General features: G+C 36.5%; 2 protein-coding genes and 5 long non-coding RNA genes across 7 annotated transcripts; 4 read left to right on the top strand and 3 right to left on the bottom strand.

Moving 5' to 3' along the window:
• Positions 1–44: 44 nt before the first annotated feature.
• LOC124452288 (dihydrofolate reductase-like) lies at positions 45–1,773 on the bottom strand. The gene is made up of 6 exons (XM_047002868.1): positions 1,751–1,773; positions 1,627–1,676; positions 1,296–1,401; positions 969–1,091; positions 233–250; positions 45–138 (listed from the first exon to the last, which is right to left on the bottom strand). Exons 2-6 carry the CDS (start codon positions 1,667–1,669, stop codon positions 45–47), a joined length of 384 nt encoding a protein of 127 aa, XP_046858824.1. The 5' UTR covers positions 1,670–1,676; positions 1,751–1,773.
• Positions 1,774–2,965: 1,192 nt separating this feature from the next.
• LOC124450433 lies at positions 2,966–4,985 on the bottom strand. The gene is made up of 3 exons (XR_006949975.1): positions 4,728–4,985; positions 4,434–4,490; positions 2,966–3,595 (listed from the first exon to the last, which is right to left on the bottom strand). It is a non-coding gene; the product is annotated as an uncharacterized LOC124450433 (long non-coding RNA).
• Positions 4,986–6,904: 1,919 nt separating this feature from the next.
• LOC124450435 lies at positions 6,905–7,440 on the top strand. The gene is made up of 2 exons (XR_006949977.1): positions 6,905–7,199; positions 7,352–7,440. It is a non-coding gene; the product is annotated as an uncharacterized LOC124450435 (long non-coding RNA).
• A 537-nt stretch (positions 7,441–7,977) lies between these two features.
• Positions 7,978–8,751, top strand: LOC124450434. The gene is made up of 2 exons (XR_006949976.1): positions 7,978–8,221; positions 8,449–8,751. It is a non-coding gene; the product is annotated as an uncharacterized LOC124450434 (long non-coding RNA).
• Positions 8,752–8,778: 27 nt separating this feature from the next.
• LOC124452287 (sucrase-isomaltase, intestinal-like) lies at positions 8,779–16,530 on the top strand (the record flags this gene model as incomplete). The annotated part of the gene is given in 24 exon segments (XM_047002867.1): positions 8,779–9,371; positions 9,538–9,726; positions 10,229–10,452; positions 10,525–10,693; positions 10,968–11,070; positions 11,137–11,246; positions 11,402–11,527; positions 11,598–11,729; positions 11,825–11,932; positions 12,576–12,612; positions 12,660–12,676; positions 12,708–12,821; positions 12,915–12,999; positions 14,319–14,420; positions 14,633–14,764; positions 14,826–14,860; positions 14,943–15,059; positions 15,180–15,325; positions 15,494–15,578; positions 15,688–15,744; positions 15,859–15,983; positions 16,225–16,313; positions 16,388–16,437; positions 16,504–16,530. Coding segments are annotated over 24 exon segments (2,553 nt in total), but the record flags the coding sequence as incomplete, so codon positions are not given.
• Positions 16,531–16,545: 15 nt separating this feature from the next.
• On the top strand, positions 16,546–17,185 carry LOC124450431. The gene is made up of 2 exons (XR_006949973.1): positions 16,546–16,635; positions 16,971–17,185. It is a non-coding gene; the product is annotated as an uncharacterized LOC124450431 (long non-coding RNA).
• On the bottom strand, positions 17,078–18,914 carry LOC124450432. The gene is made up of 6 exons (XR_006949974.1): positions 18,663–18,914; positions 18,150–18,223; positions 18,042–18,078; positions 17,907–17,968; positions 17,701–17,748; positions 17,078–17,507 (listed from the first exon to the last, which is right to left on the bottom strand). It is a non-coding gene; the product is annotated as an uncharacterized LOC124450432 (long non-coding RNA).
• Between the last annotated feature and the right edge of the window lie 1,690 nt (positions 18,915–20,604).

The following is a 20,604-nucleotide window of genomic DNA, read 5'->3' as shown; positions in this document are numbered from 1 at the left end:
AAGTTTTAAGACACCTTCCACACACGCATTATGCTATCTTACTTTCATTCTTCACCATTCTTGGTTTTCTTTTCATATACAAAATACTGAAATTTGACTCCATTTTCTTCTTGCATTTCAGAAGGAACAGTTGGATCACTACAGGAATGCATGAAAAATCTAAATCTAGTACCTTTAACATATCATGGGACCTTTCACGCTTCATGCCAAGAACTGTCTTAATAACACTTACTTTACAAGTTTAAAATTTCTTTGTCAAATTCGATAAAATACATCACATTCTACATCAATATGAACTTCAGTCAAGTATATTCTATGAAGATTGTCTGATACCATTGCTTCCTGAGAGGAATAAAATGAATGAAGTGATGCTATCACGCCCTTTACTGTTTTTATAGTACAGGCAATGACCATCTACATGAGCTATTCCTAATGTAAAGAATTCAATATGACAGATAAAGTTGAGCTGCTATTTGTGTCCCCAATTCACCTTACAGATTATCTAATGTTGTTTCATTGAATCTTAGTGGAAACTCTTATGAAAGAAAGCGAAAAAAGTCTAATTATCTCACTGCAGTCAATGAAAAAAACAGGCCATAACTACATATTGTATACATAATGTATATAACTAGGAAGGTGCTCACAGGAGCCCAGACCAATTAACTATTGTACACATGGAATTTTTCAGCTGGAGAGCCCTTGTATACAAATCCATTCAATTGATAAAGTTTGGTCGCTGACACAAGCCTCCTGATAATTTTCAGCACAGATACATGCTCATCCTAGCATGCACATTGGAACTTCTTGACTTTTTACCCTGGGTAGGATGATGTGGGAAATCTAGTGCCTAGGGGAAAAATCTCTCCACAGATACAGACAGGAAGTTCAACATATAAGTGAAAACTTAATATGTGAGAAATACTTAATTGGCTAGCAGGCTAACACTTACTAGGAAATCAATGATTTACCTTATAAACACCATGTCCTCAACAATAAACAAACTTTCTATGCTTTCCACATAGGGAGCTTGAGATAAAGCATCTAATGCAGTTGCCAAGTCTGGATAGAGCAAAACATTGTCTGGAGCTTCACTGAATCACACAAAAATATTAGGAGATAAGTTATCATGCCTTTTTATATACTCAATTGCATTGCCAGCATGCAAATTTGGTCCTGATAAGTAAATTTTTCTGTGTTCGTAATTATGAAAACAATAGATTTCTAAATGAATCATGATGTACCATTAAAATTTACACAACAGAACCAAAACCAACAAGATATGCTGTTGTGTTTACCTCATTGTTTTGCTTAGTATGACATTCAATCGGCCTGCCATTGGTCGATATTTTGTTGGAATACTTTCCCAAGTCTTTCGACCCATAATTACTGCATTTTGTTTTCCTGCATACAAACCATAATATGGTATCAATTATCACAGGAAGTAGTAAAATTTGATTCAAAATTTCATAAAAGATATGATTTAGACATGAAAGATAGGGTTTCGATAAGAGGAAGAAGTATGGGAAGAGATGTAGCGTTGTGAAGGAAATAGGGTGAAAGATAGGGATGTGAAGGAAAGATGGGGTTGTGGAAAGATGTAGTAATGTAAAGGAGAGATGTAGCTACCTTCATGCTTGACATCCGTTGTAATTCTTGAAAAATACTTCATCTCCGATCTAAATACGTACAATTACAATAATCCAATATAAGTCATTAACACTACAAAAACAATCGACAATCATTTTCATACTTTAAACGCCAAGGTAATTTTCCATCTTTCCAATTCCTCTATTTTTGCTGGACATTGCAGCAATGCAACTAATTTTCTTCCCGCCATTTTATTTCAAGCAGAATTTGAGTTAATTCAAATTATTTAAGTTATCGTTAATTTATGTAGTGCATAATTTATGTATAGGAGAGAGAACGATAATGAGAGAACAATAGAATAGAACAATGGCAAAATAAGTAAAATGTTTTTGACGTCAGGTAGGAGTTTCCCAATAGTAAAATCAGCTATTGTCAGTTTACGCGAGAGTAAAACAGCTAAAAATGAAGTAAAATCACATAAGCTAACTCTTGCTAACATAATCTGTCAATATGATCGTAGGAATTGGTGACTGACAGTCATCTCGTTGGTTCTCACAAGACATTTTCCCCCGATCAAAAGTAGCCGCAATTGAACTCGGGAAATGTTCTCCATCAGAGGATGATGTCACGTTTTCTACTGATGATGACGTAATGCTTCGAAATACTGCAGGCACAATGATGGCATCATCGAAATTCTCGTCTTTCCCGGAATTGTCACATGACTCGTGACTTCCACTCGCGGTGGAGGATGGCCATGCCAAGGCAATACTAATCGCCTTTCTTGAAGAACTGGGTGAACGAGAAGGACTTTCTGTTTTACCGTCGGTAACATTCGAGATGATAAACGAATGAGCTGGAGGTAGACTCATTGATCGCAAACGATCGGGGACCAACAATTCATTCGAAGCTTCCATATTCTGGTTTGTCTCGGAGTCGTCAAACATTTCGTCATTCGATTTGTCAGAATGGTCGAATGATGAATTTGAAAACATATCATCCATTGTCAATGCAAGGTGTTGTTCTCTGCGAAAGGATCCGTTTCTTCTCTTTGTCGATCCAAGCAAACTTCCCGTACTGCGACGACGAAACAAAAGACCAGAAAAATCATATTCTAACAATTTCAGATTTTCCTCGTTAACTTTCATCTCCGATTTTAATTCCTTTCCCACGCTCTCAACCTTGAAAACTGTCTTGCATAAATCACAGAGATGAATGTTTTCTTGCAAATCAGCGAGGTCGCTGGATGGAGTAGGATTTGCGGTCAGTTTGGGCGACTCTACGTTACTATTCATATCAATACTCAAGGTATGCTTTGGTGCATCGTGGTAAACTGGAAGGTTTAGGATGAGCAAAGGAAGAATCTTGATCTCTTGTGGAGAACTCTTAAATTTGGTGCGCTGTACATTTGTCTTGACTTTGAAAATTCCTTTCGACTTTTGATCGGCGATTTTGATCTCTTCGTCTGCTTGTTCTTATTCTTCTCTCGTCTTTCACCTTGACCTTCTACTTTATCGAGCCCTCTTGTTCCACGCGTCTCCCACGACATACGATCTTGCTTTCTTACATGATTCAACCATTTTTTCAACAGCATGCAGATCTTTTTGCTGAATTGCATAGTCAAAAGCACATTTACCACTGCGGTCCTGCGACCAGGGATCAGCGCCTGCGTTGAGAAGATCATAGAAGATTGATAGCCGCGTTATCACAGAATATATCAATGGTGTTCTTCCACTTGCGTCAGCAGCATTTACATCAGCTCCAGCAGTAATAAGATACTTAAAAACCTTTCTATAAGTTTCGCTACGACTATGGGATGCGTTTCTCAAAGACGAGGATAAGATCAACAAAGGAGTTTGTTCATTACTGTTACGGCTATCCACATGAACGCCCCCTTCGATCAGTAATCGAACCAGACGAAATTTATTCATTCTAACCGCGTTGAAAAGTTTATCTTCTGGCTTACTGACGCACTCTTTTGTAACTGTCGACATCGTTTAGTTGTGATGTCCTACGAAAAAAAAGTATTATGATAAAATCCTGCACTTTATCACCCATAAAAATTGATAAAAATCAGCAATTTTACATCGAGAGCAGGGAGAAGAGACGGCAACGACGGTAGCTATGAGCTGCAAAATTCTTCGCCCTAAATGTTTAAACATTTTTCGCACGTGCGAGTTTAATTTCGATTTCAAAGAAAACAAATATACATTTGTTTTCATCATAAAATGAAACAGCAATATTAACATTAATGCATGAATGCATATTATGCAAACTGTAAACATGATTAAAAATTGTTTTAACGAGGAAAACGCGACGATTTTCTTCATGCAAACGACTTCTTGCAACGAATGGCAGGTGTGTGTATTTAGACTCGTGTTTTCCCACACGGAGCGTTTCGTTTGACTCACAGAGAGATCGCATGGCAAAACTTTTAATATCTTGTTGGAGACAATTCACTAAAACTTCGCTCACCCAGTGTTTCAATCAACTCCAGTCGACAAAAAGACAATGAATGAAAACAACTATCGAAACATAGGAAAACAAACTCCACAACTAACCATGCGCCTAATGCGCCACATATCAAAATGATGATCATGAAATTTTATTGAAATTATTTTTTGAGATGCATTAAAACATCGAAATTATTTTCTGATACATCCAAAATACAAACGCCCGAAACGTACAACCATTTCATAAGGAAATGCAGTTTGAGAGAGGAAAATATATGCGAAAAACACTTAGGTATAATAGCTTGTTGGATTAGGCAAGCAATCTGTTTAAGTCTGTTGTCGTATAAAACCCCAAGAAAAAAAACATTGAGTTGCTTTAGGTGAAATACTATTTACCTTATACAAAGCCACGATCCGCTATCTGTATATATTCTTGATTGAGAAAATCTCCTGCTGCAAAAGTATAAATTGTTATTAAAAGGACGAACACATTTGGCCTCAGAAAGACCTTAACAATTTATAGACGATCAAGCGAACTCAAAAACAAATTCAAAATAACTGCTATTAAAATTGCCTCTTTTAGACCATATGAATATATGAAATGTTATACATACACAAAAGCTTTCGAGAATAAATCTTTAGACCTGACTATCATATAAAATATGCATCAATGAGACTATACTGCTGAACCTTTTCTTCCAAACTGAAATTCCTCCTTCTTCAAAACTTGCGTTCACGTTTCAGTAGATACATACAAGAAGAAAAAAGCAAGTTTTCCGAGAATTCCTTTGAATTAACTAATCATGCATTGATCGTAAACGAATGTTCCAAATTTCCAACATGAACTGTGTTTTGGAGCATTTGCATATCATGAAATGAGCTCGACACTATATGCATAACTCAAAACTCCCACACAAAAACATGCATAAAGTAAAATATTAGCACGCAAACAGTGAACGCGGCTGTCCTTTAATAAGCAAACACATCTGTTAATCCTACAGTTAAGTCTGAAACACTTCTTCCTAGGCCATCTTTATTTTAAACCTTTCGAAAGAATCGAAAATCGAAGGAGCGGAGGAAAGACTCGAAGAGAATTATTCCGTTGTACTATAAATACAGCGACATTTTTATCAATAGAAATTAACTTGATGACAAAAGGCATCAGAAGAAAAAAAAATTCTCATATCCTCACGAGAGTGGGAAGAAATTCCAAGCGATAACCGAACGATAAAAATCTGTCATTTTGAAAAACAGTACATAAAGTTGACGAGCGATCCAAGAATATGAAAATTCATAGCTTTATCTCGGGACAAGTTTTATAATCTCTCCAGCGAAATATTGTGTAGTAATAAGTTTCATACTGCCATAGTATATGCACCTACTTGTGAGGACTGAAGAGCTGCGTTTCCTCTGCTATTGCGTACGCATGTATGCCCTTTGGTGGTACGTATGGCAAACTTCTGAAGGACTTGAAGACTTGAAAAACAATGCTATCCAGGAAATTATGTTTGATGAGATGGATAGAGGTGAACAAACAGGAATCACTAGATAGAGGTGGATTGACTGGGGGGTGCATAAGGGTGTACACCCCTCCTAACCTTGGTTAGAGGGGACCCAAAGAGGGGTGTCAATATACCAACAAATTTTTATATGCGCATTTAATATAAACGACAAGTTTCTTGAAATAGACATGTTTCGACATCTCATGATGCCATCGTCAGTATGAGTGAAATAATAAGTGATACATGGTTTATATAAAGTCACTTATTATTTCACTTATACTGAAGATGGCATCATGAGATGTCGAAACATGTCTATTTTCAAAACTTGTCTTTATATTAATTTTCATAATTTCATGGCTTCAGCTTCGTCAAGAGAGCCCCCATGATAAATTTAGTTCTACAGCAATGCAGAAAGTCGTCAACTAACGAGTAAAAACTTAATAATATAATAGCGAAACAAGAATCATAACAAGGCATTGACGAGATGATAAAATGAAAAATAATTATAATTATCGATTTCAAATTGTGCGTTTCACTGACATAAACTTTTGAAAAAAAAACATTCTTCATTAGAATGACAGCGAAAATAACTTGCTATAAGATAATCATGGACAGTTTGCTAACCAAAAGGGGGGAGGGAGTTAAATCGGATGAAAATTATATCCCCCCTGAACTTTCAATTTTGTTATATAATTAAAATTAAAGCACGTTGACTCATCACAATATGTTCATCATACGATTTTAGGAAATGAAAAGTTGTTTTCAGCGTGACCAGAATACGTGACAATGGAGAATGGATTCTGACAGTGAAACTATTTGAGATGATTGCGGAGGAAAACATTGTTTTGTACTAAATCTCTCGAAAAAATCTTCGTTTACATGTGGTCTAAAGTATTGCTAATTATATAGAAAATCGGAACAAACGCATAATAAAATTGGTGATGGAATTTTTTAACGGCAAAATGATAAACTATTGATTAAATACTTACTACTACAGCAAAGCAAAAACATTCAATTAAATACTTACTACTACAGCAAAAGCAAAAACATTCAGCACAATCTAATGTTTTAGCTACTTCAGGCCAATCCAACAAACGATTTTAGACGTCTATTTAATATTAAACTTTGCAATGCATACACTCAATTCACTCATAACTAATCATTACGCTAAGAAACCCCAATCGTAATATGTTGAATTTGAGCCGCAGAAAATAATCAAATATTAGGTAAGCCACAAATTTCAATTATCATTAATATTCATAGATCTTAATCTTAACTGATTCCTCGCAAGCGACATACTTAAATTTCATGAATGATGAGCACAGATTAACGCGTTGGAGCTCGCAACACGGTATATTTATGATGAGCACAGAGATTAACGCGTTGGAGCTCGCAACACGGTATGAAATACATGATGAGCACAGAGATTAACGCGTTGGAGCTCGCAACACGGTATGAAATACATGATGAGCACAGAGATTAAAGCGTTGGAGCTCGCAACACGGTATGAAATACATGATGAGCACAGAGATTAACGCGTTGGAGCTCGCAACACGGTATGAAATACATGATGAGCACAGAGATTAAAGCGTTGGAGCTCGCAACACGGTATGAAATACATGATGAGCACAGAGATTAACGCGTTGGAGCTCGCAACACGGTATGAAATTGAGATGTTTTTGTTTTCCCTATTTTAAATTGAAATGCATTGTTAGCTGTTGCGTGGTGTCCACGCGTAAGAATGATTTGAATAAAATAACACCATGTTTTAAAATAACACAATTCTGTTAACAACGATTCTGTTACACTAAGATTACAAAGCAGTGATACATCACAACGCATGCAACAAGATATAAAAGGCGTATCGCCATAGAAGGCGAAATCCATTGCAGATGCGGTTAACAATAAAATGAAAGGTAAATAAAATTAATATCACGTATTGGACTGTAAAGGAACATGAGTAATAAATAGTATTTTAAGAAAATAAAAATGTTGCTACTCCTGTTTAGCTATAGCGCAGTTCTTCGCTTCAATTTTGATTTTCGTGTATGTTTGAAACGTTCTTCTCCTGGTTAGTTTAGTGACTGTGGGATTTCAATAACTTGTGAACCGACATGTCTAGACATGTTTTACGTCGCACATGGCCAACGTATTGCAATCAAGCTCTACATGAGGCAAATGACATTTTCAACGCATGCGCTGTTAGACTAACAGCAGGATTACACAAGGCCACAAGGCGATTGTTGTCAGAAGTTAGAACGTGAAAATCAACAATTTCTATGATAAAGTAAAACCAACACAAGCGTTGATATTTTAAAAAAGAAAAAATTATTAGCTCCTAACCTGACATTTACTCCTCATTTGACTCTAAAGATGACTACCGCTAAGGTTGTCGAAACGTCAGTCAACAACAAAAACAGTCTATCTCAGGACTTTATTAACCTGGACGATCATCATTTACAAACATATAACGATACTCCCGGGTTCAAACCATTTACTTTAAGGTACTTTTCCTCATAAAAGGAAAAATACTCCATCTACACAAACTAAATCCAAGGACAAACCTAAACACAACACAATACATGTTCCTGACTCAACTAACAAAAAGACTTCATCTCACAGGTGGTGAATATACATACGATTTAGATGTTGATGTATAGCCAGAGTCAGGAGTATGGAAAGGTAAGTTAGTAGATGGAGTTTTAACTTGTTCAGGTTGGTTAGTAGCATCAGAGAGTAGTTTCCATTCAAACTTGAAAGACAGTTTCTCTTCAGCAAAGGAGGAGGACCAGGTAGGCCGATAGTCTGTTAAGTAGAAATTTTGGGAATTCATGAGAACTGTTATTGTTCTTTCAACATACCATTCTATTTTAAGTTTGATCGATTTATTGTTTATATTGATGTCCCAGGATGGAGAAGAACCAATACCAAGATTTCCAATTAATCAGGAAGCTTGAAAAGTTAAGGGATAGTATGATTTACCAATGAAATCGTTTGGATTTGATGAAATTTTCTTAGGCGTAGTTGGAGTAGGAAGAACACCGTTGAAAATAGGAAGCACCATCGCTATAATTATGGGTTTGAAGATCTTCGTAAATAAAAGAAAAAATGTATACAATTCGACTCCAAAATCTTGTAGAAATGTAGAGGAGAGTACCAGGAACACGTAGATACCAAATATAGATAATCCACGATAGATTTAAGAGCTAAAATTTTCGAACGAAGACGAGCGCGATAAACAAAACAACCGCCGATCGCACCAATTTATAAACTTTGATTTCTCGGCGAAAAAAGGACCAATTTCAGCCAATAAACTCTTGAAATGATCGCTAGACTTTTAGCTACAAGATTATACCATAAAGTAAGGCCAATGAACAATTTTGAAGGAAGAAGATCAAAATTTCGAAGAGCACCGCCGGAAAATTCAATTGCCTTGCATTTTTGACCTTGCTGTGGCAAGATATCAGGCCGTGTAATTTAAGTAGGCCATGGTTGACCTTTTCTTTCCGGTTGGCACTGATGAGTTCTCAATTTCTCCTAAACTTCTCCTTATTTACGCATAAAAACACTCAAAACATCTCAAAAATGAAAATCAACAAGTCTCGCCGAGACAAAGATAAGAATATTACAAGTCATTCCATGTTATTCCATTTCATAAATGGCGTGCTTTTTCATCCTTATTGCTGTGATAGTGTTTGCATTCAATTGCTCCGGCGTCAATGCCGACGATCTTGCAAGGTTTGATTGTTATCCAGAGGGACGGGACAGTATGTTGAATAAAACATTGTGCGAGAATCGTGGATGTCTTTGGAAAGAACCATTAAGCGATAATGTACGTATCAACAGTAACTTGTAATCGTTCAGAGATAATAAAGTGAACATACACACATACCACCTACTGACAATAACAAAGTTCAACACAGACATAATTGTAGGCAATATCAGTTACACATAGTGAAGTGATTGGTCCAAATAGAGATTTTGGAGAACTCTTTTAGAAAGCTCCATCGTGCTTCTATCCCAGCGGTTTCAACGCATACAAACTGGCTAAAAGGAGACCCACCACAGAAAGGCAGGATATAATTTATCACCTACAAAGAGTAGACAAAAGAGTGTTGTATGGAAATCATAGCGACAATATAACAGTTCATGTGCATTTCTACAACAGCGATGTATTAAGGGTGAAGGTAAGGGACTTGAAGGGATTCTGCAGGGCAATATAACAGTCTACGTGCATTTTTACAACAGCGATGTATTAAGGGTGAAAGTAAGAGATTTGAAGGGACTTTGCAGGACAGTATTACACTTCACGTGCCCTTCTGCAACAGCGATGTATACTATAAATTGTGACGATAAGGGATTTGAAGGGACTTTGCAGGACAGTATTACACTTCACATGCCCTTCTGCAACAGCGATGTATACTATAAATTGTGACGATAAGGGATTTGAAGGACATTATCAAAGTTAAGGGTGAAGGAGCAAGGTCTAAGGGATTAAAATTCAGGACAATCAAATTAGAAGCAACGATTCGAATGAACTTTGAAGGGGTAACTGCTATCAAATTTCCATTCTATCAAATCTCATTTTTAAGTTTTACCGTTTACAAACAGTTATATGACAACAACGTGGACAGGTACAAAGTTCCATTGTATCAAATCTCATTTTTAAGTTTTACCGTTTACAAACAGTTATACGACAACAACGTGGACAGGTACAAAGTTCCATTGTATCAAATCTCATTTTTAAGTTTTACCGTTTACAAACAGTTATACGACAACAACGTGGACAGGTACAAAGTTCCATTGAAGTTCAATAATCAATCGTACGATGGTGGAGAGACGAAGTACAGAGTACACGCTGAGGAATTTCCATTTGCATTGAAAATAATACGAAGCAACGACGACACTCTAATGTGAGAAAACGCTACACTTATAGCTGAAATATATAAGGAATTTTACAGTTGTATAATTTCACCATTATCTAGATGGGACAGTTCGGTAGCACCGTTGATCTTCAGTGACCAATACATTCAAATCTCAACGAAACTACCCTCTACATATCTTTATGGTTTCGGTGAACAGGAACATGCGAGTTTCGCGCGAGGACTGGACTGGAAAACATTGGGAATGTTCTCACGTGATCAGTTCCCATTCGTGAGTCCTTTTACAGAAGTCGTTATTCAATTCAACAGGCACTTATTTAGCGTTAATAATCAAATAGCGTACACTCCTGGTTAGTAAGAACCTCCGCCATCAATACTCTAACAAAACATGATTGTGGCCAAGGAAACAGCAGTACCAATGGTACCAACAGGATATTAAACACACAAAGTCGCCCTTCTCTCCGTATTCATTTTCTGCATTTAATACAATGAACTAAAAGCTTGTAATCATAAACGTAAAATCCTTACATTTCCATCTTCCGCAGGCAGCAGCAGAAGGAAATACATATGGAGTACATCCATTCTATATGAGCTTAGAGAAGAGTGGTAAAGCACACGGTGTAGTGCTTGTCAATAGTAACGCAATGGGTAAGAATAACTACGTCATGTAGGACCAGTTATAAATCTTTATAAAATTTATCAACCAATCAATAGATGTGACTCTACAGCCAACGCCAGCTTTGACGTACCGAACAATTGGTGGAATATTGATTTTACTTTTCCTTGGACCATCACCCGAGGATGTTGTGCAACAGTACACAAAGGTAACAACATTTGTTCGGTTTTTGAAATAGATATCATGGCAACTGTTGCTTTAAAAAGTTCTTTGACAGCTTTTCCATCGCGATGGAAATAACCCACAATCTCAATACTCATGTTTTGTAATCTCATCAGAAAGAACTATGGTGTTTTTTTACAGTTAATTGGTCGACCATTCATGCCGCCATACTGGAGTCTTGGTTTTCAACTCTGTCGCTATGGTTACAAAGATTTGAACGATGTGAAGGAAGTTGTAGCGGAAATGAAGAAATACAACATACCACAGGTATAAAATAGAACTTTGTTGGGGACATAGATTGCTATACAGGTACATAAATAGGATTGAATGTTTTCAGGATGTACAATACGGAGATATTGACTACATGGAGCGACAACTCGACTTCACGTACGATAAATCAACATACGACGAACTGCCACAGTTTGTGAATGACATCAAAAAGGAAGGACTAAAGTACATAATTATTCTGGTAAGATAACGACGCACTTTTGTGATACCATTGTATATAATAAAATAGCAATTTCTTGTACATGAAATCGAACTCTTCTTCATTACCATATCCAGGATCCTGCCATCAGTGTGAACGAGACAACGATGTATCCAACATATAGTGAAGGTGTGAAAAATGACGTTTGGATCAAGAACTACGAAGGAAATACATTGCTTGGAAAGGTAGTTACGTGCGTTATACATGGCTATTAATGTTGCAAAGCTGCTTCAAAAGGGTCTTTTTGAATGAGGTTTTTGTGAAAGGTTCTTGAGAACGATTTGCCTTGAATGAGGCTTCCCAAACGTTCTTGAGGAAGATCTCCTTGATTGAGGTTTGGGAAAAGTTCTTGAGAAGGATTTGCCTTGAATGGGGCTTCTTACAAAGGTTCTTGAGGAAGGTCTCCTTTGAATGAGGTTTGTCAGAAAGGTCCTTGAGAAGGATTTGTCTTGAATGAGGCTTCTTACAAAGGTTCTTGAGGAAGGTCTCCTTGAATGAAGTTTTCAGAAAGGTTCTTGAGAAGGATTTGCCTTGAATGAGGCTTCACAAAGGTTCTTGAGGAAGGTCTCCCTTGACTGAGGGTCAGAAAGGTTCTTGAGAAGGATTTGCCTTGAATGGGGCTTCTTAGGTTCTTGAGGAAGGTCTCCCTTTGATCGAGGTTTGTCAGAAAGGTTCAAAAAGACCACTCTAATTAATCACATGCATGCACCCAGGCTACATGATTTACATAGCTAATGAGAGCGATGTGATGTGTTTAAACATTAATGTCTACCTGGTGGACGATTGAACTCAAATCTGGTAGCTTCTCGACTTTGTTTCCTTCGAAAGGTATGGCCTAACTATCCCAATGTTAGCGAAGATACAAGTCACTTTTGAGGAACGTATTGAGGTGTTGTTTTAAGTTAACTTCAGTAGTGTCGATCAGATTAGTAAAATAAGAAATCTTCTTCTTGACGAAAGCGTTTCCGTGCGTACGTTGTTTTTCCTGATTACTTCGCCAACAATACGGCAAAATGGTGGCGAAACGAGATAGAGAAATTTCACAAGATCATCGACTTCGATGGCTTATGGATCGTAAGCAGATATACATAAAAACTCCACTGTGATTTTATGTTTCGGTGAGGGAAGAACAATTCTTTTTGATGCGACTATTTTTGTTCAATATAGGACATGAATGAACCAGCAAATTTTGTTCATGGATCAATTCGTGGATGTCCACGTACAAAGTTTGACTACCCGCCGTATAAGCCATGTAAGATAACATATGATGATATGTCCACCTACAAAGTATGACTACCCGCCGTATAAGCCATGTAAGATAACATATGATGATATGTCCACGTACAAAGTTTGACTACCCGCCGTATAGCCATGTAAGATAACATATGATGATATGTCCACGTACAAAGTTTGACTACCCGCCGTATAAACCATGTAAGATAACATATGATGATATGTCCGCCACAAGTTTGACTACCCGCCATAAACCAAGATAACATATGATGATATGTCCACGTACAAAGTTTGACTACCCGCCGTAAAACCATGTAAGAGAACATATGATGATATGTCCACGTACAAAGTTTGACTACCCGCCGTATAAGCCATGTAAGATAACATATGATGATATGTCCACGTACAAAGTTTGACTACCCGCCGTATAAACCATGTAAGATAAATATGATGATATGTCCACGTACAAGTTTGACTACCAGCCGTATAAGCCATGTAAGATAACATGATGATATGTCCACGCAAAGTTTGACTACCCGCCGTATGTATGTAAGATAACATATGATATATGTCCACGTACAAAGTATGACTACCCGCCGTATAAACCATGTAAGATAACATATGATGATATGTCCACGTACAAAGTTTGACTACCCGCCGTATAAACCATGTAAGATAACATATGATGATATGTCCACGTACAAAGTTTGACTACCCGCCGTATAAACCATGTAAGATAACATATGATGATATGTCCACGTACAAAGTTTGACTACCCGCCGTATAAACCATGTAAGATAACATATGATGATATGTCCATAAAGTTTGACTACCCGCCGTATAAACCATGTAAGATAACATATGATGATATGTCCACGTACAAAGTTTGACTACCCGCCGTATAAGCCATGTAAGATAACATATGATGATTTATTTATAACCAGAAGTGCTGTAGCAAAAGGTGGAGATGTCGACATATACACAATAACTCCACGTGCAACAAAACAAAAAAGATCTCCGTGCTTTTATCTAAGAGGAGTGAGAATTTAAGGAAACCATTTCAAACCTAAGAAATCTCAGTACAAATTTCTTCAGTGTAAACACTTATTGCGAAACTGACACTAATAATCGAAAGAGATATAAATCTCAAAATGATTTATCAAAATTGGTATGTCTTCAAAAATCTCAGAATGCTTTATTCAAGATTGTGAAAACATTTGCGATATTTTTTCAAATACTTCGATGTCCTTCTAAACACTCAGATGTCCTCTGAAAAACTTCGATGCCCTCTGAAATAGTTAAAGTCCGGAAATACTTAAGAGTCCTCTCAATACTTAGACGTCCTCGGAGATAATTAAGCAGATAAGACAATATGTAATGAGTGCAAATAAGCTGAAGGAAAACATCGCCATTACGACGTACACAGTTTGTACGGATGGAGTCAGACTGTGGTCACACAACAGTAAGTCTCAAACAAGCATTAATTTTATGTCCATTTCGATCTCACATCTTCCCTTTTTAAAATGCTAGTTTACCTACAAAGTTATTGCACTGTATCTTTTATATGTCTTAGCATCTTTGTTTTTACAGCTGAATTTATACTTTGGCCTTTAACACTCTATCTATATTGTACTCCATGATTTCACATGTAGAATCATGCAGTTTGACCAATAAACGAAGCATCGTAATCTCTCGCTCGACGTACATTAGCAGTGGTAAATATGCCGGACATTGGCTGGGTGATAATCTTTCTGCATACTACCAAATGCATCGCTCTATCGTTGGTACGATTACGATTTGCAGCATGTCGAAGATCCAACATTACACTAACAAATTTTTGTTCAGGAATGCTGGATTTCAACCTGTTTGGCATACCGTATGTAAGTTGAAAATGTGATTGTTTATCATCGGTATATTTTTCTTTTTCCAACTGCTGTTCGAAGAAGTATTTAACTCTTGTAGATTGGTGCGGACATATGTGGTTTTATAGATGATACAACAGCAAGTTTGTGTCAACGCTGGATGCAACTTGGGGCTTTTTATCCGTTTAGTAGAAACCACAATACATTCGGAGCGAAGGTAACTATAATAATGAAATTCTTTAGTCAAGTAATGTTTCACCTTCTGCAAGATAACAAAAACTCTGAATGTAATTTTGCAAGTCCTTTTATCAAAAGTCAAATCTTTTTTTTCTTTCAGCCTCAACATCCTACGGTGTTTGGTGAAACAATTAAAAACATACGCGATATCTTATTGGTTCGATATCGTTTGCTGCCATATCTCTACACTTTGTTTTACGATGCTCACACCAAGGGTTCCACGGTTGTTAGACCTCTTCTTCACGAGTGAGAAAAAACACTGAATACGAAGAATAAGAAAACGATCAATCCATCATACATTTCTGTCGACTTGAACTTCTCTTTAACGATATCAATTTGAATATCTATTTCACTCTCATCCAGAGAAATGAAATAGTGGAAACTACATTTTATTTTTTTCACTCTTCCTTGCAGATTTACAGCAGATTCAGCAACATGGACCATAGATAAGCAGTTTCTGTGGGGGTCAGCTTTGCTGATAAGTCCAGCTTTGGAAGAGGTCAGTTACTTTTTTTGTCATAAAACAATGAGCTATGATCTCGACCAATCATTGAAACGATCAACAACAAAGAGTTTGAACAGTCATTCCATAAAATTTCTTCCTTCAGAATCAAACAGAAGTGAAAGCGTATTTTCCAGATTCTCGTTGGTTTGACTACTTCACAGTGCGTTCTAATACGATCAATTATTTATGTACATTGTGTACTGTTGTTTGACCGTATAAATTTTAAAATGATTTGAGTATCACGTCTTAGTCTTTTTAACGTACATTATTACAGGGAAATGAAGTATCACAAAGAAGCGCCTACAGAAACCTGACGACGCCTCAAGATCACATTAACCTCCACCTGCGAGGCGGGTTTATAATACCTGTACAAGAGCCAGCGAACAATACTTTCTTCAGGTATGCGGTCACATTCTCCTTTAATACTAAGAGATTCGGAAGAATAAGAGGCCACCATTCCCATTAACAAGGACGGTTGCTAGTAAAGTTTGTAGAGGAGCGAACTTTAAGATTTGTAACTAGACACAAGCCCAAATCTGATTCATTTCCGTATTAACTGAAAGACAATTAATACAGACACGTTATTGATGTAAAAACTCCCCATCTGTCAGTGACGTCACTGGTCATCTTTTTATTCCAGTCGTCGCAATCCGTTTGGTTTGATTGTAACTCTTGATGATGATGAAAAAGCAATTGGATATATGTTCTGGGACGATGGTGACTCAATAGGTAGTGATTGTTTTCTAAATCTTTGAAGATCCATAAGCTTCTTCTTACATCACGAATCTTACTTTCCACTTTAGACACGATAGAAAAGAACGCGTATCTTCTGTTGCAGTTTAAAGTTGCTAAGGTTTACGAACGGTAGAGACTCTTCACATTTTGACTTGAAGTTGATCGAAAATATTTTGGTTCACAGAACAAGCTGACGATAGAAACACCAAAAATAACATCAACGTCACCCCGTCTTGACACAATTGTTATCCTCGGTTTAAAACATGGTGAGGTAAGATCATCTCAAGGACAGTCCATCTACAAAAACTCATCAAAGGTACGTACACAAAGACTCGTAGCTACCAAAGAGGGATCGTGATTCCTAAGATCGAAGCATGAAATTAATTCTTCAGTCTAAAGCCAGAAGACACTCTTTGACTTAAAAGGCTGAAACCATCCCTCATCTTCAAGATGTGTTATAGATTCATCACATCAAAGGAAAAACTTGATCCTTAAAGCCAACCAACCCTTAGTTCTGAAATTCGGTCATACATTTAGTGAACAGAAGAAGGCTTTAACACCTGTGTAGATTCACACCAGTATGTTAGAATAGAGAAAGTTGAACATCCAAACACTGATGATGGGAAGTCACTTTTTTCCTTTTTCTTTTAGTCACTGAACATCACTGGTTTGAATTGGAATATGAACGAGCGACATGAATTATTCTGGACGACAAGCAAATCACGTGCAGTCGGAAGTCAAAAGAATGTTATAACTCGTTTAATCTTTTTAGTTGTGTATTTTTTTGTGAACTTATGATGAAAAAACTTGACAAGTGTAGTGGAATGCAAACCATTTAAATACAAATATATTATATTAACTTTAAACGGATGTTTTCGAATTGTACAATCCGCTTTAGCTACAATGTACTTTTTACGAAAGTTAAGTTAAATATTTTTTCGAACAATGAAGTTTCAAGGGACTTGATAAATCTAAGCAACTACAATACCCATGCACGAACTCTTAAAAAGATCAAATCGATTTCCTCAAAAGATAAAAGTATGCCACCGAAACTGGACTTTGATTAATTGCATTGCATTCAAAACATATAAAAAAGAATAATCCTACCATGGGTTATTGAACACGTTAAGACTGACGAGATAAAACCTCATTGAGATCAGACATTACTTCCAAGACAACTTTCTTTAGCTATGAAACAAAGAAGACGAAGTTAGTGTGTGAAAACAGATCAGTTGAAACCGTCTGCTTTTTACAATATAACACTGTGGATGAATGAAACAAAACCGTGGCTCTTTGCTTCATTAAGTAATGCTATGGTTCATTGATTTGGTAAATACAAAAATCGACCATCTGATGAAGTGGTAAATTCAATTTAAAATACCTCGCCTTTGGATGTGTCCGCAATTTCTTGTAATCTTCGCATCGAAACCTAAATTAATATGAGTTTCTGACATGTAAATAAAACACAAGAAAAATCAGAAAATTCTAATAAACGCATTTTCCCATAAACAGAATGTTTTTGTGCTACGCAACAAAACACAATAGATTCCATTGTTGTCAATGATAAGAAAAGTTCGGTGTTCGTACCACTTCAAGAAGTTCGTGAGAAAGACAGATTATCTGGCTCGACAATTAAAGACTGTATACAACTACAAAAAACAAAACAAAGAACGTTTAACTGAGAAACATCTCATAAATGAAACAGTTCGATTGTATGCTTACTTAAGACAAGACAAACGAAGTTCACTCTCAGTTTCTTCTACAATAAAACAAAATATGTTTTAGAACAAACGTTGTTAAGGCCTAACTTTAATTTATACCAACACAAACCTGTGAACAGGTAACCAAGGTTGGTCATCAGGCCTTTTTTCGTCGAAAGATATTTTAGTCCTGTTTGGTTGATACTTTAAAGGAAAAAATAATCGGTTACATCTATGTAATGAAGTATCAATAAATAGGGGATGCCAGGGTATTGAAAATGGGATCTTGGTGAACATGGTGGATGTGTAGGTTTGGGATATAAAGGGTAGGGTGGAAATGGCAGAGTTGGAGATGATGTTCTAGGGTAATATGTCAGAGTATCTACGCGATTGTTGCGGTAAAATTGTAGTAATCAAACAATTAATAATTTGTTTCTACAGTGTTTTCATACAGCCCATTTAGTTACTCATACTATGCAAGTATTTCATGATTGCACTGATTGTAAAAACAATAATATTAATTGAAAACTGAATTGAGTAAAATCAATGATCTTAAAGACTATATTGGAGTAATACAGAATGAAAGACTTTTTGTAGACAATGGCAAAAACGAAGCTTACATAAAATAAAACATTTGACTTACCTCACATTAAACAAGGACTTAAGAATAAGATTTTTGATGGTGTGACACTGTCGTGTAGGCATTTCAGACAAATACATAATCAGAGAATCCAATGTTTTCACTCCAAGTGTTTTACTTGAAAGGTAATCTCTACCCAGGGGGGTGGCAGCAATATTTGTGATGATGCCAATCATTGACGACACAAGATTATATTCATCGGAACTACTATCATATATCTTGTTTGGTGGTGAATGCAGTGAACCATCAATGTTACTTTCTCTTTAAACTTTCCAATGATTGTGTTACAAATTCCAAGAATTTCACAATAGTTTCCTGTAAACAGGACAAATCAATAATAAAGAGCACATTAATTGGAGTTAGGTCCAACAAAGAACATAACTAGTCTTGAAGACTTTAGAGAGCAGTTTGCTTCCACAGGTTGAGCATCTTCACTAAGACTTCTCAATAACTTTTCTTGTCAAAATCTTGGAAAGTTGATGCCTTGATTTAATCATGAACTTGCCAAAATACAGCCAACATTTCTGGCGAATCTGTGTTTAATATATTTGCATAACCTTGTTAAGATCATGTTGCACAGCAAGATCTCTTAAAACTTTTCAAGATACAACCATATCTTAACATGATCATGGCAAGGTTACACACATGATCATGACAGTTACACACATGATCACAAGGTTGCACACATGATCATGGAGCTTACACATGATCAAGGTTGCACACATGATCATGACAAGGTACACATGATCATGACAAGGTTGCACACATGATCATGACAGAGCACACATGATCATGGCAAGGTTGCACACATGATCATGACAGGTTACACACATGATCATGGCAAGGTTGCACACATGATCATGGCAGGTTCACATGATCATGACAAGGTTGCACACATGATCATGACAAGGTTGCACACATGATCATGACAAGGTTGCACACATGATCATGACAAGGTTGCACACATGATCATGACAAGGTTGCACACATGATCATGACAAGGTTGCACACATGATCATGACAAGGTTGCACACATGATCATGGCAAGGTTGCACACATGATCATGACAAGGTTGCACACATGATCATGACAAGGTTGCACACATGATCATGACATGGTTGCACACATGATCATGGCAAGGTTGCACACATGATCATGGCAAGGTTGCACACATGATTGGGCAATTTCTTCATGATTTTTACTGTCAACCAACAATAAAATATCAGCTTGACCAGAGTGCAAACTAGCTGATGCTAGTTTTGTCAATAGTTTTAAGCCACTGACATGAACTGATGCAAATAAGCAGTAAGCATTTCAACACTATGTCCATCAGTATCTCAATAGTTTATAAAGGTTCAACATACCCTTATCATTGATTCAATACAGTCATCTTTCATGGAAGCATGCCAAATAATAGTGAGACAAATAGCAACAAATGACAAACACTCTTTGTATTCTTCAAATCTTTCTTCTTCTAAGACATTCAACTGCGTCTGGTGATAAAAATATTTTCTTTTCATGAAATAGTCAATTTCAACCTTCGGTGTTTAATAAATTGGTGGCATTCCATAAAATGACTTACTTTTAGTTGAAAATTCTCCTGGAAAGTGTTAAAATAAAACATGAAACATCAAAGCTGGACTTCCATAAGTATCCTTAAAGATCCCTATGAAACCATCAACTACCTCTTAATCTTTCAACTTCTTCGATGCTGTTATCGTAGCGTCTTCTAGTAACAAATTCTTCTGTTGCTTTGGTTTTGATTTCGTGTTGTAATCTATTCACTTCTAAAAAGAATGTGTTAGAAACGAACTAGTTTTAATGAAGATACTATTTATACATGCAAATAGTTAGCATTTAAAGAGAAAATTTTAAACTCCCATACACGGCAAACGAACCTTGCTCCAAAGAATAGATTTTCTTGTACAACATTGACATAGTGTTG

Source organism: Xenia sp. Carnegie-2017, unplaced genomic scaffold, assembly GCF_021976095.1.
Source record: "Xenia sp. Carnegie-2017 unplaced genomic scaffold, XeniaSp_v1 HiC_scaffold_24, whole genome shotgun sequence".
Lineage (NCBI taxonomy): Eukaryota > Metazoa > Cnidaria > Anthozoa > Malacalcyonacea > Xeniidae > Xenia > Xenia sp. Carnegie-2017.
Note: the sequence above shows the minus strand (reverse complement) of the source record. Positions and strands in the feature narration are given on the sequence as shown.